Here is a 19,259-nt window from a genome sequence, read left to right as displayed (position 1 = left end):
TGCTCAGGGCTTCCTTGGCCCACTTTCCACATCTTTACTTATTTTGGGCTTTATTGGCTAGCATTCCTGCTATGCCAACCCATTTCATTATCTCATTGCTCGAGCTTCCTCATCCCATTTATTTCTTTTTTACCTCTTTTATTCTTGTGGGCTTTTTGATAGATCCTTTGGGCTTCCTCGGCCCAATTACAACATCCTTACCTCTTATTACTTTTCAGGCTTATTAGCCTTTAAGTCAACCTAATGAATTTACTAATTCATCTCTTGGGCTTCCCCGGCCCATTTACTTCTTCTTTACCTTTTGTCATTCCCATGGGCTTACTACTTCATTCATTGGGCTTCCTTGGCCCATTTACTCCCTCTTTACCTCTTTTTATTCTTGTGGATTTGCTGGCCATCAATCCTGCCATTTCAACCTACTAGGCTTGCTTCCTTATTCCCTTACTATTTTCCCTTTCCCACCTTTTCTATATTATTGGGCTTCTTCTACTATTGGGCCCTTTGTGAAAAGTGGGCATCAACAGTGGGCTAACAATTATTGAGTTGTATTGCCTTTGAATTTTGAAGTGTTGTTTTGTACAAAAATTGGTTTACAATACCTATTCTGCGGAGAGAACCAAGACCAGCTCCTTGAACCATATTAAATCATACCAGCCTAAGCCCAGAACGAAGTAAAATCTATCACCAAGCAAACACATGTCAAGGTCAACAAAAAAGACCCCTGCACTTATTAATCAAAAAATGATATAAATATATATATATATATATATATTAATAAAAAAAATAAAAAAAAACTCTCCTATATTATAAATCATTTTTTTATCAAAAAATTTTATTCTTTTCTTTAGATGAATCTCTAATCTATTTCCTAATTGTAAAGAACTCAAATATTTAGTATAGCACGCATGCACGTGCACGTGCACACGCACAAAAAAAAAAAAAAAAAAATATATATATATATATATATATATATATATTAGTTAAACTTAAACTAACTTATAATTGGCAGTATAAAAGAGTTGGAAGTGACAAAAAAAAGGATGAAATTATGGTTCCTCACAATTCTTTCATTCCGAAGTGTCATCAATTATACATTATGGACAAAGTTTGACTACAAACATGGTTGTAACCTAAGGCAACAACTTCTATTAAAAAAGTAATATAGCTACGTATTTTAAAAATATAACAGCTAGATTGCATGTTCTTTATACTCTTAACACATATGTCAAATTGTACCAATCAGATGTTTTTTACCATATGATCTACAAACTCCTTTTATGCATAATTTTAGACTGCAAAAACTTGCAATTTAATCAATTGACTGAGGACATAACTATTGATTTTAAATTTTTTTGAAATTTTGCACGCATGAAAGATATAAGGAAAAAAATATAATATAATTGTGGATTTTTCAAAATTTACATCCAATAAAAAGATATTAAGTGAAGTTGTAGCCTTAAATTACAATCAAGTTTGTTGTCAAACTTTAACTATACATTATTATTATTATTATTATTATATATAAGACCGAAGCCTTTGAAACTCTCACAATTTTCCACGTCATTTAATTTTTTTTTTTCTATTTTTAAAATTTGATATAGAAATAAATCTCATTTTTTCCCCTACCAAATACACGTTGCAAAACCCAATACCTCTTTAAAACCAAAAAAAAACAAAAAATCTCTCTTCTCTTCTCACACACTAACATCTCCTTCCCCTAAACCTAAAACTCACCCTTTCCTTCCTCCAAAATCAAAACCCAAAACTCAGATTCTCCCATCGTAGCCGCCGTCACCGCCACCGCCATGGATCATCGCCATTGCATCTTTTGGTTTTTCTCTCTATATTATGAAACTCATTCTCTATCTATTATTATTTTCAATTGAAAATCAAACTCCATACCCAAAGCCTAGGTACACTTTCTTTCCTAGATATTTACTCGTTCCAAGTACAACATTAATTGGTTTCATAGTATTGTTCGTTACATATTTACATGTCCAAAGCTGAATACAAGAATATCTTGTGTGTTTGTATTTAAAATACAATACAATTTCAAAAATTCAAAACCTAACCCAAGCTAATTATTGCATTGTTACAATAGAGACTAGCTTTGGAACTGATAAACCTTCTATTGGAATTTCAAAAGGTGGAGGTATGTTAAATTTTGTTTACCATATGTTAAATTGTTTTTTTACCTCATAATATCTCTTATAGTTAGTAATTTATTTGAATTATCGAACCCTATATGCTCAAGCACGCATCTGTATGACAAAATGCCTAAAAGAGGTATTGTATCATGTTTAAAATTTCACCTCAGTATCAGAGGATGTAGCTAACCAGTGCCTATAATCTCTCTTTGATTTGTTTCATTTGTTTCTCTTTTATTTTCTTAGGGCTCAAACTCAAACCCTATCCTCTCTCTTTAATCTCAGCTAAATCCATCACCACTCTCAATTTGCTTCTGTTGCTGATGCTGCATAAGGCAATGTTTTGTATTCAATTCTTTATTATAAAATATTTTCTCAAATTTAGTTAGTGTTTTGAGACTTAGACCAATTCTTTTCTTAGTGCTATTTGATTACAATTTAGATGTCATGGAGTCATACTTAATTTGTGTTGATAAAATTGTTGATCGGTTGATTACAATTATGCTTGATGCCCTATTCATTCTCTAACATAACAAAAGCTATAAACTATACTTATCAAAGTTGCGTCAGTGAATTAATGGTTACAGGGCTTCTTAGTTGGTGTTCTTTGAATTGTGGTTAGCCCATGATAGGAAACTTGATGGGATCTGGAATATGAAAGATTAATTTTTGGGTTTTGTGGTTTAGTTGTTGCTTTAGTCAAATTTATATCCCACAAAATTTTCCTACCAAAATTAAATGCAAATTGGATTTCGGGTTTTGGGTTTTTATGTGGTCTTTTAATATTGTGAGTGATTCCAGGCATATACAACATACACAAAAGATCAACCTCAGGCAACCTATTGAGATAAAAACAAAAACCTATGTTGTTGGGGGCATAACCACATAAATAAATTGTTGTATTTGTTATGTTTGTTTTCATATTTAGTGTCAAAGTTCTGTTTTTTTTTTTTTTTTTTTTTTTTTTTTTTTGTTTTGAGAAATAAGCTGAATAATATTATTAAAAAAGATTTCTAAATCAACCAGAAATATAGAAAAAAGTTGTGATGGAACATCCTCTATCCACACTAAAAAGTTTGGAATATTAATAGCGTGTCTAACCAAACTATGAGCAATAGAGTTATGTTTTGCTAATATTGGTAGTTCTAGCAATAATAAGTTGTGCAATGTGATATTGGTGTAAAGTTGTAATTTACAACTATGTTTTATGTTGGCTTTATTCTATGACAAAATGTGTTGTAATTGCTTTAATTTTGTTCCTTGTATTTTGTGGAATTTATTGTATTGGGTTTAGTATTAAGTTGGTGAAGACTCAAGCTTAAAAGAAGATCAGTGCATTTCGCGACTAGCTCGTGAGAAGTTCGCAAGAAGGGTTCTCGTGAAAAGGGCATGTGAGAAGCACATGACTGGAAGCTGAAGAGTCATGCCAGGCTGTCAATTTTGCGAGTATTTCACAGGTAAGGCCTTCCCGCGAGATACTCGTGAGACTCTCTGCCTGGAGGATTTTTAAGTGTGATTTTCATACCCTTCACCTATACTATATATACTCTCATTACCCACAAAATTAGAGGTGGTCATTCAGAGAGAAAAACCCTAGATAGGTTTTCTACAACACACACACCCATCTTTTAGAGAGAGAGCTACCCATCCCTAGTGAGAAATCATTGTAGCCTCTTCTCCTTCCCTCTCCCATTATCATACCTTGAGAGGAGATTTGTACCCAAACAGAACCCACACATTTTCAAAGTGTAGAGAGTGTTTTCGAGCTTGGGAAGTTTTGGGAATTTGCCAAAAGAAGCCGATGAGGCTTGGCGGATGCAATTGAGCATATTGCGGAATCCGGAAAGTTAGACAAGACACGGTTCTAAGAAACCTTGTTGGAGTAGGAACTTGGAGGGCTTAGGTACATTGGGTAGATTACGCTTGGAGGGTCTCTTGCTATTCATGTATCTCAACTGATTGTCTAGTGGATCGATTTACCGCTTGGAGGGCGGCGGAGAGGTTTTTCACTGAGTTTTTCGGTTCCCTCTTCAATAACACATCGTCGTGTTATCTTGTGTTTGCATCTCTCTTCCCTTACTCTTGTGCTTTACTTTTATTGTTTGTTGTTCATGTTTATGCACTAGAGTAGTATCGGTTGATTGCACTTCATTTACTCTTGTTTCCGCACTTAGATAAGTTAGAGTAAAAGCAATCTAGTCATAATTTTTAATTGGGGATCTAAACAAGCTCTTGTGTTTTCACACAAATTTGAGCCTTCAATTGGTATCAGAGCGGGTACACTTGTTGTAGTTTCATTACATAAGTGTGATCATTGACCCCTTGTGTTTATTTGCCGTGGATAGTGCTTTGTATGCTTCTATGCATGTTTTGGACGTTGATGAATGTAACATGCCATGTGTTTGTGAAAATGCCTCTATGAGTGATAATCCTTATGATTGTGATGCTATGTTACATGAATCTTTAGGTGTCATTGATATTTCTAACATCAAACTCTTGAAGAAAGAAGCTAAGAAGTTTCATAAGAATTTAGGCAAATTTCGTTGTGAAAAGGATGATTTGATTGCTAAGCTCAATGAATCCAATAAATTGGTTGAAAAGTATAAGAAGCTTGCTGAAAATTCTATTGAAAAGTTGAAAGAGTTTGAATGTTTGAATATGGACTTGGATGCTAAACTTATTTTGTCTAACAAACTAGTTGATGATCTTAAATGTGCAAATGAATCTTTTAAGATTCATGCCAAGTGATTGATTGCTGAATCTATTATTAAAAAAGATGAAAATATTTGTTGCAATCATGTTGTGGTACCCGATTTTGTGCCTATTGTGAGTTCTAGTTCTAAAGAAAAATCGGTGTACATTCCTCCACACAAAAGAAATCAAAAGGTGGAGAGAAAGGCTCTTAAGCCAAAGCCTCCGTTTAGGTCTCAACTTAAGGTTTTGGATGGATCTAAGTTTGTTCCAACTTGCCACCATTGCGGTGTGATCGGTCATATAAGACCTCAATGCTCCTAGTTGAAGAGAGAACAAAACCATGTTGCTAGATCACTTTCCAAAAAGCCTAGTGGACCTAAACACATTGTTTGTTACCATTGTCGTGCCTTTGGTCATCTAAGACCTCATTGCTCTAAAGTTCGAGCTCTTAAAAGAATAAAAAGAAAAGAAAAACTTGAGCTTTTTGGAAGTTGTGCTGTGCAAGCTAAACCAGATTTGATGGAAAATGGTAAGTTGTTAAAGAAAGTTTTTGATATTCTTACCTCCTTGTCTATGTGCATCTTCGGTTCTCATTCTTCCAACCCTCATCTCACTTTTCATGAGACACTCATTCCAAAAAATCATTCCATTTGGATGAGGAAGGGTTCCTATGATTGAGCTTTCGCTCTTTTGGTCCTTGATCTAATTCTTTCGATCTTTGTAGGACCCTTTATGCATTAGATGCTTCATTGTCATGCATTTGTGCATCATGCATCTCTTTATATGCATTATTTTTGTTGTTTTTGCATTTGATTTTACTTTACATGTTCTGTTTTTGAATGTATTGAAAAATTCAAAAACCCATAAAAATTAAAAAATCTCCAAAAAGTTTGATCACTTGTGTTGTGTATATCATATGTGAGTTTGGCCTAGTACCTTCGTACTAATGGCGTAATGCATTTACAAACTTAGCTTGTTATGTATGCACATCTATTTTTGTGGGAAAAATCTTGAAATCTATGTGTAACTATTGTAAATCGATCTTTAAGCTTGTCATGAATGATTGATCAATAGTTTTGCTGGTTTTGATACATGCATAGACTTGTGCCTATATATCTTCTCACATTTTTTTTTTTTATGTTTTTGCTTAAAGAGCTCAACAAATGTAAATCTCAAAATGAAAAGTGATAATGAGTTGCAAAAGCTGTCGCACATACTAGTATTTGACTAAGAAAAAGGGAAAACGACTTTTTATTGAAATGTATGGTGCTCAAAAAGCCAAAGGCTTATTCTCAATATTGAAATATCAAAAATTTCAAGCACTGATCTCAAAATGAGATGTGTTGTTCAAAAATGATCAACTGTTATGATTTGTAAAGAAGCCAAATAAAAAGCTTCAAAGATGTGTAATCATTTTATTGTAGGAGGTTATATATGTTCATTTCTATAATTGAGATAGACTACTTGACTTAGTACCAGTTGTGTATGACTTGATTGAATTGATTATTGAAACTTCATTTTGGACTAAGGACTATTCCACATTTGATACTCACACACAACACACAAGACTTATGTTCAACAAATGCTTATTTCATTTGTGTGATTGTACATGATCAAATGTGGTGTGTATGCTCAATTGCTTGTCGATTAAACCCAAAAATATTTTTGAGTATTTTATATGTTCTTGAAATTGTTTTTATACTTTCGTGCTTTAAGTTTTTGTTCAAAATGTATTTTTGTGTTGTTCTTCAAAAACTTGTTCAGAGGCATTTTCGCGAAAAGCTTGCAACTAAGCTCTTCCCGCGAAAAAAGGTTAAGGCAAAAACTGGAAAATACAAAATTTCAGACAAGGACTTTTGCGACTAAAGGCTTCCCGTGAAAGGTTTTGTGCATCAGATGTGTTTTTTGCAAGTAATTTCACGAGTATCTAACCCGCGAAAAATGCTTGTTTTCAGTTTTATAGAGCTGATGTGACAGATTTTTAAACACATGCTTATTTCCCTCTCTTCACCTTCATCGAGCCTCTCTCAACCCCAAATTATTTTTTCACTCAAAACTCCATCAATTTCAAGTTCAAATCTCTGCAAAATCACTTCAAAGGTATGTTTCTTAACAATCTTGTCAATCTTTTCTTAGATTATGCAGAATTTGTTCTAGGTTACTTAAATTAGGGATTTTCGAAAAAGGGGTTGGGAATCATGATTTTGGGCAAAAAATTTTCAAAATTTTGATTGGGCTCTATCCCATTTGTCTTGATTATGTCTGTGTTGGCCCCATGTGGCAATTTCAACTTGTATTTAGGCAAGATTTTCATATGTTCATGTATTGTTTAACATACATGTGTAGTGTGTGCACTCTAAGTGTTTGATAAAATGCCCAAATGGCATTTTCTCGTTGTTTTGGACTCCTATGAGTACCAATTTTTGGGGATCACCATAATTATTCATGTTTATCATGTTTTAATCATTGGTTGTGTTTTATACACTTTTCCCCTTGAGTGCTTGCACATGCATTGGTCATGCATCTCACATGCACATTAGATGCCCACTAGATGCACCTTTGTTACACACACTTGATCACTTGACATGTTTTTACATTCACTCATGCTAGCTAAGTCTTTTTAGACTTTTTAGCATATATAACATGTTCTTGTGTTTAAGTCATGCCTAGGTTTATACCTTGTTCCATAGTCCTTAGCATGTCTTGTTTACTTTATGCTTTGTAGCATTTTTTATATGTTTTTTTCTTTTGTTTGAGCTTCATTTTCTCATTCATCTTGCACCCCTCATGCATCATCTTTTACCCTTGTTCATATCTTCTTTTCTTTCCCTCATTCCTCTCGATTCATTTGTCTATTCATGACAAAAAGGGGGAGGGTATACCGGAGAGTATACCGGTGTGCATATACCAAGGGGGAGAAGGCATCATTTTTTAGAAAACTTTGTTTTGTTTGTTTTACTTTATGCTTGTTTTCTCATTGCTTTATGGTGCTTTGAGTTACATTCAGTATCTATGATTTGTTGCTCTCATCGTATCGTATTTATATGTTGGACATGCATACATCCTTATGCTATTGTGCTTTATTGGTTACATGTTCGGATGATCATTTGCTTTGCTATATGATTATTATAGTCATTTCCATATGACTGTTTTGGTGTATGATCAAGTTGTTCACATGTTTCACATCATGTTTACTTGATCGCATTTTACTTGTTACATTATGCTTGTCCTGTAATCACTTGATTTACCTTGAGGGTCTAATGTGTTTTGTGCAAGTATTTCAAGTTATAGGTATACATGTTCCAAGTTCATCACAGCTTCTAGATTTAGGTGCTAGTGAGTTTGCCATTATTCCCAAACTCACGTTTAAGTCTAGAGTCTGTTATAGGGTATTTTGTCATGGAATAGCCAAAGGGGGATATTATAAAGTTGTGATTTACAACTATGTTTTATGTTGGCTTTATTCCATGACAAAATGTGTTGTAATTGCTTTAATTTTGTTCCTTGTATTTTGCGGGATTTATTGTATTAGGTTTAGTATTAAGTTGGTGAAGACTCAAGCTTAAATAAAGATCAGTGCATTTCGCGACTAGCTCGTGAGAAGTTCTCGAGAAGGGTTCCTGCGAAAAGGACATGTGAGAAGCATATGACTAGAAGCTAAAGAGTCATGCTAGGCTGTCAATTTTGTGAGTATTTCGCGAGTAAAGCCTTCCCGCGAGACTCTCTGCCTAGAGGATTTTTAAGTGTGACTTTCTTACCCTTCATCCATACAATATATACCCTCATTACCCACAAAAGTAGAGGAGACCATTCAGAGAGAAAAACCCTAGATAGGTTTTCTACAACACACACAACCATTTTTTAGAGAGAGAGCTACCCATCCTTAATGAGAAATCATTGTAGCCTCTTCTCCTTCCCTCTCCTATTATCATACCTTGAAAGGAGATTGTACCCAAACACAACTCACACCTTTTCAGAGTGTAGAGAGTGTTTTCGAGTTTGGGAAGCTTTGGGAATTTGCCAAAAAAAGCCGGTGAGGCTTGGCAGATGCAATCGGGCGTATTGTAGGATCTGGAAAACTAGACAAGACACGGTTCTAAGAAGCCTTGTTGGAGTAGGAGCTTGGAGGGCTTAGGTACATTGGGTAAATTAAGCTTGGAGAGTCTCTTGCTATTTGTGTATCCTAACTAATTGTCTAGTGGATTGATTTACCACTTGGAGGGCAGCAGAGAGGTTTTTCACCAAGTTCTTCGATTTCCTCTTCGATAACACATCATCGTGTTATCTTGTGTTTGCATCTCTTTTCCCTTACTCTTGTGCTTTACTTTTATTGTTTGTTGTTCATGTTTATGCACTAAAGTAGTATTGGTTGATTGTGCTTCATTTACTCTTGTTTCCGCACTTAGATAAGTTAGAGTAAAAGTAATCTAGCTGTAATTTTTAATTGGGGGTCTAAACAAGCTCTTGTATTTTCACACAAATTCGAGCTTTCAATTGGCATCACTATATTTTACTTTTTTGGTATCCTTGCAACTTCTTGAAACATAAAAATAGATATGCATTATTTAATCACACATCCCTACATTGTGCAATACTTGACTGAATTTTTTAGAAGTTTTCTACTTTTATTTGTTATTGGCCAGAATTTGTGACTTTTTAAAAATAAATGGCAAATATAGTAGGCCAAATCACCATTAAGCAATTGTAGGCAATGAGAGTTTTAGTAGGGATGGCATTAACAGAACAAGATCCTTCGTCCCTTTGTAAGTGTTTGTTTCCTATTTGTTAGGACATATGTGATTCACTTGTTAAGAACATATGTCACTATTTTATGTAATTGGCTAATTCTTTGAAAAAATGCACTTTACTTGTATTTGGGTAGATCTAGGATGTGTTTAATACTTCAAGAAACCTTGTTTCAAGTTCAAGTGTTAAAGCCATGCAAGCCTCTCCAAGAATCAAGTGAGAAAGTGCTGAATTTTAAAGCTCGATAGCTGCTCGACACCTCTCGACACCTGGCTCATCTATCAAGCTCTTCAATTGCTTCTTATCGCAATCTCAACACCTCTCGATAGCTAGGTCGATCGATCGAGCAAATTTTTGTCCCCTCGACACCTGCTCGATCGATCGAGAATTACGAAATTCAGATTTCCAAATCTGATTTTCGGCCCATGCTAACATGTATGTGTAGGGTTTCTTTTCTCACAACCCTAGACATATATAAGGCTTATTTCAGAGACCGTCACATAAGAGAATACAAGGAGAACATATGCAAAAGGTGACTGATGCCTTATTCTCTTTGAAAGAAGCTATTGCGTCTTTGTGCCTTAGGGTTTTGTAACCAGTTGCTTCTTGATCTTCATTGTTGATGAAGTGAAGAACCAACAATCTTCTTCAAGTTGGTGTGTTAGTCACGTACTAGGAGTTGTGCATCTTTGGTTAGTCACGAATTGGGATCCGTGCATCAAAAGGGTGGCGTTCATATATTGAAGAGTTTAGAGGTTCTGAAGCGGTAGAAGGTTTCTGCTGTGAGTTCATCTACGAGGATTGTAGAGTCTAGGGACAAAGGTTTTGTACTAGATCTAAAAAGTCTCTTTACTATAGTGAATTGCTTTTCGGGAAGGTTTCCCCTCAGGTTTTTTTACTGTGAAACTAGTTTGTTTCTTTGGTTTTCCTGGGTCATCATATCTTGTCTTATTTATTTTTCCGTTGCATGATTTTGACATGATATTGATTTTTGTTTGTTTTAACAAGTTTTATTCATAATAAATCTAATTAACAACTTGAGTTTAAAACTTGTTAATTTTATCAACCGGGATCTAAATTTTCCAACACTATTAATTTGTTTCTTCTCTTTGATTTGTATATTTTTGGGATATGCTTTTGGTGTTATTGAAATTGTTTCGGATATTAGGAATTGAAATTGTCTTGGATCTTGATAAAAGTTATAGGAGTTGGGATTGTTAAATTAGCTTCACCATCCCATTTCAGTTTTCAATTTACTCTTCTACCATATTTTTAGAAATCTATGCATATAGGACATAAAGAAGAAAACTATAAAGTCTGTACTATTATTCAAATGATTATTCGAAATGAAAATGGCATTGATCTTTTTCAAAAGTCAAGAATTTTGTTGGTTTAATCAATATTGTTAGAGATAGTCGTGGTTCTCCTATATAGCCCATAGTGAATTAATTCCTTGCCAATACCCATTATAGATGGCTGTTACGGCTCTATTGAGGGCATCGCATTTGTTGGCATTAATTCACTTGCAAGAACCATGTTTTAAGGAGATTATAGATGTGATAGAACATATTCATGCTTTTGTGTATTATGCAGAAAATGTATATTATAGGACAGTTTCTAAACAGTGTAATAAGTTAGACAATGTTTTGACTAATCATGTCAAGGAGTTAAGGAACCTATACACTTGGAATATTTTCAATAAAATTCTATCACTTTTGATGAATAATAATAATAATAACTTGTGCGCACTGGAAATGAAATTATTGGGTCTAACTTCACTCGGGCTCACAACTTATTTATGAGGTTGGATCGTCCCCTCCAAATCTTCATCGTCAAAAGAGATCGTCAGCCGACCAACTTTCATCCTATTCTTGGGTGATTCTCCCTCCGCGCAGGCAACTGTCGATACTCCCCTAACTGTGGCCGCACCCCTCGGGGCAGCGTGGATGACTTCGATCACTCCCAACAGTGGTGGGAGGGGATTCCTTTTTTGCTGAACACCCTGGCCGGTATCTCAGTTAACGGAATCCACTACGAACTCTTTCAAATACCTTGCCTTTACTAGTTGCCCCAGATGATCTTTTAATACCCGGCACTGCTCGGTGGTGTGCCCTTTATCCCTGTGGTATGTGCAGTACAAGTTTTGATTCCTCCGAGATGGGTCACCCCCCATCTTGTTCGGCCACCTGAAGAACGACTCGTTCTTAATCTGATCCAGAATTTTGTGCACCGGCTCTTTGAACGCCACATTCACTCCTTCAATTTGTGCTTCTGATTCCTGCATCTTGAAATTCTTTTTTGATCTTGTCAGAATAGTTCCCTGTAGAGATCTACTGAGCAATGGGGCTTTTCCCTTATTCTGCAGCTGATCATCTTCGAGACGCTTATACTCCTCAATATGCCTCATAAGTTGCCTCATATCCTCAGGAGGTCTTTTCGTCAGCGACTCTTGTAGTTCAGAATCCTCGAGAAGCCCCATCCTGAAGGTGCTTGCCACTATCTTCTCATTTCCCCCACCGATCTCATTGTAGATTTCCCAATATCGACTGGCATAACTCCGAAGGGTTTCACCGACCCTCATTTTTATAGAAAGTAGCGCATCCATCGGTTGCGGCACTCGGCTGCACATCACGAATCTAGCGTCGAACTCTTGGATTAGCTCGAAGAAGCTGCGAATGGAACCTTTTCGTAATCCGTTGAACCATCTCAAAGCCGTGGAGTCGAGACTAAAGGGGAATACCTTACACATCAGCGCATCATTGTGTGCATGTAAGGACATCATGTGGATATAATGACTGACGTGCTCCACAGGATTTGTTTTCCCATCATTGGAATTGAATGGTGGCCGTGTAAATCGACTCGGCATAGGGGTCTGTTCAATTTCACTGGAGAACGGTGACCGAGTAGCTCTTCGTAAGGCCCGGCTCATGGCATCCATGGCAGCATTGTGGGTTCGCCGTTCCTCTGGTGAATCCGAGCCTCAATCGTCGTATCCACGTGAACGTGAACGGTTCCGGTAATGACATGTCTCTCGGGAGTGCAAGTGGTTCCTACGTCGGTGTGATTCTCAGGAAAGTGACCAATCCTGGAATTGTTGGGGACCGAACTGGCCAGAGCCCTCTTCGCCTCGATTTCCCATGCTATCATCCCTCCTTTGTCGGTTGTTTTGGTTCCTTCCCTGGCGCTGACCCCTTGCTTCCAACTCTAGGTCCATTACCAGTCTGTGCAACCGCTCTAGTTCTCGGTCTCTACCATCATGCTGCCCGTGTCCCGAGGCACCCGACATCGTTCGGTGAGTCTGGTTTGATCCCTCTCCCCAGCCGGATCCTTCTTCTCCTCACAGACACTCCCTAACCTCATGCCTTTTCTGTCTCCTTTCCCGCCATGTGGAACCCTGAGAAGATCCTATCGATCCGCTCTTGGCTTGGCCTCCCGAATGCCCCTCAGACATTTCCCTCATTTGAGTCTCAGTCGAACCACAACTTTGTAGGATGGCCCCACGGTGGGCGCTAATTGTGCGCGCTGGAAATGGAATTATTGGGCCTAACTTCACTTGGGCTCACAACTTATTTATGAGGTGGGTTTAAGGATTTCCTACTTTGGGTCGTTCTCGGCACAGAGACTCAAAGTAATTTTCCTTCTCTCTCTTGTTTTTTTTCTCTCTCTCTGTTTTCGAACTCCCATTTCTTCCCCAACTTCTACTATTTATAGGTCTAAGTTAGTGGGAAGGTCATGATTACTTCCATCGTTAGTGCAATCAAAGGTCCAATATTATCTGTTGTAAGTGGGTGTTTAGGTGAGAATGGAATGCTGAGATTATGGCTTTGGAACTTGGTTCCAACTCAAGTTAATATGCTCGGTAGTGATGTTTCCTGGAACTGCCGAGCACCCTATGGTACGTCTAGACAAAATACTTTCTTATTTGTTTGGGAAATTTGTGCCGAGCATAGGTTAAGGGATGAGATTTAAAACTCGTAGTTTATGAAGGTAGTTTGAAGCAGAGTTTTAAGTAATGGGCCGTGCTATTGGGCCTGAACCCAGGGCCCAATTGGGTCTGGGTACCTAGGTGCCGTATATAACTATTTAGTTTAATTCACCGAAGGTGAGACTTTATTCCTCAATTTTCTTCTTTCTACACCCTGAAACCTGCACCTTTTATGGTTTCTAGACCTTTCCCTTCCCTGTAAAAGACCCAATTCTTGCTTTAACTCTCTGTTTGTAGTCTTTGTCATTCCAACCATAACATCATGAACTACAATGCCTCAAGTCTAGCCTTTGTTTAGTATGAACATGTGAATTAATTTTTTTTTTAATTGTTTATTACTCTATAGTTTTGATTATAAATACATTTCCTCTATAGTTTTGCAGGGTTGCTCTGTCACTATATTTTCCCCCAAGGTTTTTTCTCTTTTAACTCACACCCTTTTAATTTTCATTATTAAATACCCATCTTTTTACATATCATCTGAATCTTTATTTATTTATTTAGGGTTGTTTTTTAGTTTGGAAGACCACACAGATTTTGACTTCTTCTTTTTTTCCTTTTGGATTGTTTTTTTGTTTGGAAGACTGCACAAATTTTGACAACACTACCAAGCCACAAAGCCTTTGTGAACTGCACTCAGGCATGCCTTTAGTTTTGGTTTGGCATAAACTTGAAACAAATGCCATAAATATCTAGATTTGTGGCTTTTGTATTCTTAATGTTTGAAACATGTTTCACATAACTTTTTGATTGACATTTTTTTATATTTCTAATAAAGATGTCCAAGGTTCAAGTCTCCCTCTCCCATTGGACTATCGAATAAAAAAATAAAAATCACTTTTTAATAGGTTTATCAAAAAAGAAGAAGCCAGAAAAACTTTCACTTCTGGGCTATTGTTAGTATTGCAAAAGTGTAATTACCTTTATCATCCTTGATAGGACAATAGGCACATTCAAGATAGAATTTTATAAAAATGAATTTCGTAGATATGTTCATTGATGATGCCTGAATTGTCAGTAGAGATGTTCGCCTAGACGGGAGTTGTCCGCAGCTTATCCTGATCCAGAGACAAGTTGAAAAGAAAGTATGGTCACCGGTGTGGCGCTTGCCACAGAGCCTTCGATGCCAAAGTTAGAATAGCTAGAGTTTGAAGAAAGTAATATGGATGTATTAGAAAGTTTTTTACCGTACCTTTTTGTCGGGTTTTACTAATGGACATATATAGGCACTTTCTTCTTAGCCGTTGGTTTTGCTTTAATGGTGGAATCATTGCCGAAGTTGTAATGCCCATGTGGGGTGTTAAATGGACAGAATGATCTTCCAATGGTACAGAAGATCATTATTTATCTTTTGTAACGCCTCGTCATAACTGAGGGACAATGGTTAAGTCTTTGTCAAGCAGTTCTTCCTGGGCTGGGTTGTTTTTGGCGTCGTCCTTGTCTATTGTCCTTCTTGGGTGGACGAGTATATTTTCGAGACCATCAGCTGCCCTCCTATTCCAAGATCGTCCATAATTTGTACAGTCTAAGGAATCTGAGAGTTTTTTTTTTTTTTTTTTGAAAAGTTTTCTGACACTTGGGGTTATGTTCTCCGCATTAATGGTTTTATGGCGGCGTGGCACGCATCGTGGCCACGTGTCCTTTTTTGATCGGTGAGTAGTAATTTTTTCCGGTGAATGCTGAAAGTTCAAAAACGTGTACAAAAACACTTTTGAACGTTTAGACCCCCAAAAACCAATTTAATCAATAGAAGCAATATGTTAAACAACTAGTGTACGGAAACTTAACATATGCTATAACATGGAATTGATTAAACAACTATCTAAGCCACATCAAAATAAACCACAGCAGATTAATGTAAAGGCAGAGATAGAGAAGAAGGAAGATGCAAACACAGCGATAACACCAGATATGTTATCGAAGAGGAAACCGAAGACCTCGGCGAAAAACCTCTCCGCCGCCCTCCAAGCGGTAATCAATCCACTAGAAAATACAGTTGGGATACAAGGACAGCAATAGACCCTCCAAGCCTAATCTACCCAATGCACCTAAGCCCTCCAAGCTTCTTGCTCCAACGAGGTTGCGCCGAACCTTTTTCTTTTCTAGCTTTCCGGATTCCGCTACTACACCGTAGCATCAACCAATGAATATTGGCTCCTTCCTAACTGCTTCCCAGAACTCCAAACGACTGTCTCACAGGGATGATAATGGTGAGAACCAGGTTTGGTATAAAGGCCTCTCAAGGATTTAACAATGGAGAGGAAGAGAGTGAGGGAATTTGATGAGACTCTAAGGTAGAGATTGTGGGTGAAACAATCTGGTTTTTCTTTAGGGTTTCTCTCTCAAAATTCTCTCTGGAAGCTCTCTTTCAATCGTGGGTTAAAAGGGTATTTATACTGAAGAGGAATGGAATGCGAAACGTCAGGTTTTTCCAAAACAGGGGTGGCTCGCGGCTTGACCTCGCGGCTTGACTAAGTCGCGAGTTCCAGTCGCGAGTTAACCGTATGGCCAGTTGTCCTGTTTTGTCCTGTAGTGCTCCAGCTAGCATGACTGTTCATCTTCCAGCATGCTTGGCACGTGTGCATCTTCTGGCGGGTTGAAGCCGCGAGTCCAGCCGCGAGTCCCAGCCGCGACACTCTGTTTTCTTGCACACTCTTGAGCAATCTTCACACTATCTCACTCACTACCCTTACAACAATCCCACCTAAATACAGGGTTACTAAATGCTGAATTACAAGCAAATTTGGCACGGAATAAAGCCAATTAGATGGTTGAATAAATTCAACCTTACAATCTCCCCCTTTGGCTATTCCGTGACAAAACCCTAAAACAGACTCTAGACTTAACATGTGAGTTGGGAACAGTTGATCAAAACTCACTCACACCTAATTCTAGAAGCTGTGAAGCACTTGAATCATATGAACATAAACTCCTGAAACACAACAATACACCATGATCATTGTAAGCAGAAAATTATAAATGCATATGAAACAGGCAATATGTGATCAAGCAAAGATGGAGTTAATAAACAAACCATGGCTTGATCAACCAAGTGAACACCACAAAGTAGTGATCACAGTGTTCATTCACACTTGGAATGAACACAAGGACATACAAGTTAACAAGCACAAGGCAAGACACTTGTATGTACAACACTCAACCAATGCATAGCACACAAGGCATATGCATCTAGGAACAATCCTACAAGGGCACAAGAGTGACAGTACAACAATCATAATGCAGAACATTTAGATTAAAGTACTGATTTCAACATAGCATAAAGGCTGCACTTAAGCATGGTACATACCACAAGGCCTACAAACTATGCATAAAGCAATAACCCTAAAAGCTTACATAAGCATATGGGTACAAACACATTATATTGAATAATAACTTAAACAATATAAACTAAAAGTGCTTAAAATTTCTCCCTTTCAAAGAGATGAGAAGCTGTGATGCACTTGGAACATATATGTACTTGTACCCTGAAACACTTGCACAAAACACATTAGACCCTCAAGGTAAAGCAAGTAATAAATGACAAGTATAGAAATGACTACAATGATCACATAGCAAAGCAAATGATCATCTGAACATGCATTCAATGAAGCATAATCACATAGGGATATATGCATGTCCAAAGCACAAACATGATGTAATGAGAACACCAAAGCATAACACAAAGCACCATAAAGCCAACAAGAAAAACAAATAGAACAAGGTTTTCTAGTTAACACAATGTCTTCTCCCCCTTGGTATATGCATCTCCCCTATGGAATATCTCTCCCCCTACAAATGTGCATGAGAAATAGAATTTCTCCCCCTAATGATGTGCACAAGAGTCATATAGAAATGACAAAATACTCCGAAACATACTCTAGAGTATACTCTCCCCCTTTTTGTCAGGAATAGACAAAGGGTCAAGAAGAAACGAGGGCAAGAGATGAAGGTATGAACAATGCTAATGATGCATGAGGGGTGCAAGATGAATGAGAAAATGAAGCTCAATCCTAAGACAAAGCATAAGGTAAGCATGACATGCTAGGATGAAGAAATAAGGTAAAGATCAATGCATGACAAGGGTAGCAAAGGTGTGTGCAAGAGGTGGCTAAGTGCAATGCATGACCAATGCATGAAAAATGCACATGTGGGGCAAAGTGTGTTAAAATACACAACCAAAGAACCAAACATGTTCCTAATGAGGAAACATGAGAAACCCCAAAGTTTGGTACTCATCGGAGTCCAAACAAGCGAGAAAATGTCTAAGAGGCATTTTATCAAACACCTAGCATGCACACTATGAACAAAAATGTGAAACAATGCATGAACATCATGAAATCCACCCTTAATACATGTTCTTTCTGCCACAAGGGGCCAACATCCAATGCATATCAACAAAAGAAACCAATCCCATGAAGAAAATTTACAGAAAATAAGTTTTCCCAACCCCAATGATAAAAATCCCAACCAAGAGTACAAAACTCTCCAAAACATAATCCAAGGATCAAAAATAATGAAAAGAATTTATAATTACCTTAGAGATGTTAATGGATTGAAAAACCATTCAAATTGGTTGGGTTTTGATGTAAAAATATTGAAAGAGGGGTTTTAGAGAGGATGGGAGAGGTTTAAAACAAGTTTCCCACGAAAAAGCTCTTTAAAAAGCTGATTCTGGGCGACTCGCGACTGGCGAGTCGCGAGCCAAGTCGCGAGTGAGCCGCGAAACCTCTCTGTCTGAACTCGCGGCTTAGACTCGCGGCTTGCAAGCCGCCAAACTGACCAGCCAAAACTGGCAGCTTGCTGGCAGCTCACGCGACCAGCCAAAATGAGTGGCCAAAAAATCTGACACTTGTTTTTCAAACCAGAACATGTTTAAACATTGAAAAACAAAGTAAGCACTAAACATAAACACAAAAAGTGATAAAAATCACTTCCAAAAACATATAAAATGATCAAAAATCTTTTTGGATTGAACCATATATGATTGAGCACACACACATCACATTTAGACAAGTACAATCTAACAAATGAATGAGACATTCATTGAACATTAGGCATGTGTGTTGTGTGTGTGTATCAAATGTGGAATAGTCCTTAGTCTAGAGTGAAGCTTCAATGATCAATTCAATCAAGTCATACACAACTAGTGCTAAGTCAAATGGTCTATCTCAATTATAGAAATGAACATATATGACCTCCCACAAGAAAATGATTACATAAGATTGAAGCTTTTCATTTGGCTTCTTACAATTCATAACATTTGATCATTTTGAATCAATACAACTCATTTTGAGCAATACATCTCATTTTTGAGATTGATGCCTGAAATTTTTGATATTTCAAATTGATGAACAAGCCTTTGGCTTTTTGGGCATCATACAATTTCATTTAAGTCACTTTCCCTTTTTCCTAGTCGAATACTAGTATTTGCGACGGCTTTTGCAGCTCATTATCTCTTTTCATTTTGAGATTTACATTTATTGAGCTCTTTAAGCAATAAAAATAAAAGAGTGGGAAGAGATATAAGCACAAGTCTACGCAAGTATCAAAACCAACATGACTATTGACTAATCATTCATGACAAGCTTGAAGATCGATTTACAACAATCACACAAAGATGTCAAGATTTTTCCCACAAAGATATAAGTGCAAAAATAACAAGCTAAGCTCGTAAATGCACAAGCCAT

General features: G+C 37.0%; 1 protein-coding gene across 1 annotated transcript; it reads right to left on the bottom strand.

Annotated features, from left to right (window-relative positions):
* Positions 1-11,601: 11,601 nt before the first annotated feature.
* On the bottom strand, positions 11,602-12,525 carry LOC126690021 (uncharacterized). Its single transcript, XM_050385166.1, has one exon. It carries the CDS (start codon positions 12,523-12,525, stop codon positions 11,602-11,604), a length of 924 nt encoding a protein of 307 aa, XP_050241123.1.
* Between the last annotated feature and the right edge of the window lie 6,734 nt (positions 12,526-19,259).

This window comes from Quercus robur, chromosome 6, assembly GCF_932294415.1.
Source record: "Quercus robur chromosome 6, dhQueRobu3.1, whole genome shotgun sequence".
Taxonomy (NCBI): domain Eukaryota; kingdom Viridiplantae; phylum Streptophyta; class Magnoliopsida; order Fagales; family Fagaceae; genus Quercus; species Quercus robur.
This window is presented reverse-complemented; position numbering and strand designations above follow the sequence as displayed.

Excerpts from the sequence above, each read along its gene's own strand:
- LOC126690021 (XM_050385166.1), bottom strand. The coding sequence starts at position 12,525 with ATGGATGCCATGAGCCGGGCCTTACGAAGAGCTACTCGGTCACCGTTC.